The following is a 4,392-nucleotide window of genomic DNA, read 5'->3' as shown; positions in this document are numbered from 1 at the left end:
TATATATTTATAATAGTGATGATAGTGATAATAGTGATAATGATGATAATAATAATAATAATAATAATAATAATAATAATAATAATAATAATAATTTGGGCTGCTCCTGTTGCTGAATTTATTGCAGATTTTGTGGGTAGGCACGAGCAGGGCTGGATTTTTAATGGGAGTTTTTTTAGTGGGAGTTTTTTTAGTGGGGATTTCTCCACCCTCTGTGTTCTCTTGAATTTTGTCTCCAGGGAAACGTTCCATCACCAAGGTGGCCCTGGAGGATTGTGATTTAGTGGCAGAACTCCGAGCTCTGACCTGTGAGAGCTCCAGGAAGGTGAGAGAAGCTCTCAGGGATGTGTTTGGGGGGGGGTTCTGATTGTTAAAAAAACCCCAATTATTGAAGAGAAATATTTCAAAAGCTTGAGTGTTTCATTCATAAAAAATTCTCTGTACTACATGGAATAATGACCTTTACACTGCTGAATTCAATGAATTTATCAACTAAACTCCTTAAGGTCATTATTTCATGTAAGTGGGACCAGAACAGAAATTTTAGTGCATAAAATTTAGTGGATAAAATTTAGTGGATAAAATTTAGTGGATAAATTTTAGTGGATAAATTTTCTGTTCCTGGTCCCACTTACATGAAATAATGATCTTTGCACTGCTGAATTTAATGAGGTTGGTGGATAAGTTGTTTTTTCCTGGTCCCACTAAGATGAAATAATGATCTTTGCACTGCTGAATGTAATGAGTTTGGTGCATAAATTGTTTTTTCCTGGTCCCACAGAAGAGTGAAGCCATGAAGCAGAAGGGAAATGCTGAATTTTCCCAGGGAGCCCTGAGCTCTGCCATCATGTCCTACACCAAAGCCATCGAGTTTTGGTAAGAACTGAGCTCAGCTTCTTCACATTTCTCCTCATTTTGTGCAATTTTGCATCAGCCACTTGAATTAGAGGCCAAATTATACCTAAATTTAAAAAAAAGCCCTATAACCCATTTTAATTCTATTTTTTCCTGGTTTTTTTTCTGCTTCAAAAGTCCTTCTAGGGCTTCAAATGACCAAGAGGAAGAGGAGCAAGCGTGCAAGAAAATGAAATATTTTATTATGGATAATTTAAATTTTAACTATTTTAATTTTAAATGAATTCTTCTAATAATTTCAAAATAATTTTAATTCTTTGGTGTGGACAACCAAGAACAACCACTTTGGATGTTTGCCCTCAAAATGCTCTTGCAAATGTTGCCAATATTTATCATTATTTATCTTTATTCCCACGATGCAAAAGGAATAAGGAACAAATATTTCACTGCCTGTTCTTGGCAGCTCTCAGGCTTTGTTTCCTTTTGAAATCTTGGTTCAGTTTCTTCCTGAAAGGCTCTGGAGACTTTCCTGGGCTCTGGAGAAGGGAGAAAGGGATGAAATGGGAATTTTTAGGGCATTTTTCCCCTTCCCTTGGGATGTCAGCAGGGTTGCTGTGTTCACCATTGGAGCTGTGCTCATGAAAATGCTGATTTTACTCCTCCTGGTGTCCCTAAAATACAGGCAAATTGATAAAATCCCACTTTCCACAAAACCCCCTTGTGCAAAGAGTTGGATTTTTAATTTTTTTGAACTCTGTAACTTTACAATTATGCCCTGAAAAGGATCAGGATTTTTGATTTATTTCCCCTCCCTTTTATCTACACCAAGGTCTCACCACATACAATTCAATTTAATCAATTAATTTCCAATGTTTTGGGAATAAATCCATTTTAATCCCTATAAATGCCACATGGCAGGAGGGGTTTTGGTCCCAAATTGGAGCTGATTTCACCCTTCTTGCAAAATTGTAGCAAGGCCAGGAAGGGAAAAGCAAAATTTGGTAGAAAACCAGGAAATCCTGGGGCTGGTGCAGAGCAGAGGAGATCTGTGATTGCCAGGAGCTGCAGGGCTGAGCTGCTTCTTAAGAGCAGCATGAAAATAATTTGAATTAATTGGAAGTTGCATTAATGGCCCCAAAAATTACAAATGATCCCACAATTACAATGAACATTCCCATGCAAACCCATAGGGTTTTCTGTGTGGAGTTTTTGCAGGAAAATCTGGTGAAAATTCAAATTTTTTCTTCTTCTTTGCAGGCAAATCTGGCAAAATTTCAATTTATTCCCTTCTCCTTCGGGTTTTTAATAGGAATAGCCATTATTAACTCTGAGCTGTCTAAGGATAATTTGAATTAATTGGAAGTTGCATTAATGGCCCCAAAACTTACAAATGATCCCACAATTCTAATGAACATTCCCATATAAACCCATGGGGTTTTCTGTGTGGAAATTTTTCAGGCAAATCTGGTGAAAATTCAATTTTTTTCCTTCTCATTAGGGTTTTCAACAGGAATAGCCATTATTAACTCTGAACTGGCTGAGAATAATTTGAATTAATTGGAAGTTGCATTAATGGCCCCAAAACTTAAAAATGATCCCACAATTACAATGAACATTCCCATGTGAACCCACAGGGTTTTCTGTGTGGAGTTTTTGCTGGAAAATCTGGTGAAAATCCCTTTTTTTTCTTCCTAGGGATTTCAGTAGGAATATTCATGAATTACTAATTGAAAGTTGCATTAATGGCCCCAAAAATTACAAATGATCCCACAATTCTAATGAACATTCCCTTATAAACCCATGGGGTTTTCTGTCTGGAATTTTTTCAGGCAGATCTGGTGAAAATTCAATTTTTTCTCCTCCTTTGCAAGCAAATCTGGCGAAAGTTCAATTTTTTTCCTTCTCCTTAAGGTTTTCAATAGGAATAGCCATTATTAACTCTGAGCAGGCTGAGAATAACTTGAATTATTTGGAAGTTGCATTAATGGCCCCAAATCTTACAAATGATCCCCTGATTATATTGAACATTCCCATGCAAACCCATGGGATTTTCTGTCAGGAATTTTTTCAGGCAAATCTGATGAAAATTCATTTTTTTTTCCTTCTCCTTAAGGTTTTCACTAGGAATAGCCACTATTAACTAATTGGAAGTTGCATTAATGGCCCCCAATCTTATAAACGATCCCACAATTGTAATGAACATCCCCATATAAACCCATGGGGTTTTCTGTGGAAATTTTTCAGGCAAATCTGATGAAAATTCAGGTTTTTTTCCCTTCCACGTAGGGTTTTCAACAGGAATAGCCATTACTAACTTTGAATTGGCTGAGAATAATTTGAATTAATTGGAAGTCGCATTAATGACCCCAAAACTTACAAATGGTCCCACAATTCTAATGAACATTGCCATGCAAACCAATGGGGTTTTCTGTCTGGAGTTTTTGCTGGAAAATCTCATGGAAATCCCTTTTTATTTTTTTCTCCTTAGGGTTTTCACTAGGAATAGCCACTATTAACTAATTGGAAGTTGCATTAATGGCCCCCAATCTTATAAACGATCCCACAATTGTAATGAACATTCCCATATAAACCCATGGGGTTTTCTGTGTGGTGTTTTTGCAGGCAAATCTGGTGGGAATTCAATTTTTTCTTCTCCTTACAGTTTTCAACAGGAATAACCATTATTAACTCTGAGCTGCTTTTTAAGAGCAGGCTGAGAATAATTTGAATTAATTGGAAGTTGCATTAATGGCACCAAAAATTAGAAATGTTGGTCCCACAATTCTAATGAACAAATAAAGCCACGGGGTTTTCTGTGCGGAGGTCTTGCACTCAAATCTGGTAAAAATTCAATTTTTTCCCCTTCTCCTTAGGGATTTCAGTAGAAATAACTATTATTAACCCTTCATAATGTCATTTTTCCAAGGCCTACCAACCACCTGCTGTATGGGAACCGAGCTCTGTGCTTCATTCTCACCAGGCAGTACGGGTGAGTGACCCCTGCTCTCCTGGGCTGAGCTGCTTGCAAAAACAGGCAATTAATTTGGAATTAATTGCATTTTGTTAAAGCCTAAAACGTTGTTTCTGATTGTGTGGCTGCAGGTGGATGTGATTATGGATTTCTGGAAATGTCTGTGGCCAGGTTGGGTTTGTGCTTGGAGCAGCCAGGGGTGCTGGAAGGTGGCTCTGCTCATTTTGGGGTGGGACTAGGGGAGATTTGGGGTCCTTTCCCACCTAAACCGTTCCCATAATTTGGAAAAAACCCCAAACCATTCCATAGTTTCCATATGAGCTGCTGTTTTATTCCATTTTTAATTTTTCTATATTCTGTTTTAATAGATTTGTATTTCTGTATTTTTTTTTATGTTTTGTCTTTTTATTATTTTGGGAGATTTTTTGTAATATTATTTTTTGTATTGATGTTATTTTTGTATTTATTTAATTTATTTTTACACCAGCCTGGAGATTTTATATCTATCTATCTATCTATCTATATATATATATACACACACACATATATATCTATCTTATGTATAT

General features: G+C 36.5%; 1 protein-coding gene across 2 annotated transcripts in view; it reads left to right on the top strand.

Moving 5' to 3' along the window:
* TTC3 (tetratricopeptide repeat domain 3) overlaps window positions 1-4,392 on the top strand; it is a 65,122-nt gene that overhangs the window by 12,095 nt on the left and 48,635 nt on the right. For both annotated transcript variants that reach the window (XM_031064063.1, XM_031064062.1), the window contains 3 exons: window positions 240-325; window positions 782-876; window positions 3,782-3,844. In XM_031064063.1, the coding sequence (XP_030919923.1) occupies window positions 240-325; window positions 782-876; window positions 3,782-3,844 (244 nt within the window). The remainder of the gene's footprint in view (window positions 1-239; window positions 326-781; window positions 877-3,781; window positions 3,845-4,392) is intronic.

This window comes from Geospiza fortis, unplaced genomic scaffold, assembly GCF_000277835.1.
Source record: "Geospiza fortis unplaced genomic scaffold, GeoFor_1.0 scaffold409, whole genome shotgun sequence".
Lineage (NCBI taxonomy): Eukaryota > Metazoa > Chordata > Aves > Passeriformes > Thraupidae > Geospiza > Geospiza fortis.
Note: the sequence above shows the minus strand (reverse complement) of the source record. Positions and strands in the feature narration are given on the sequence as shown.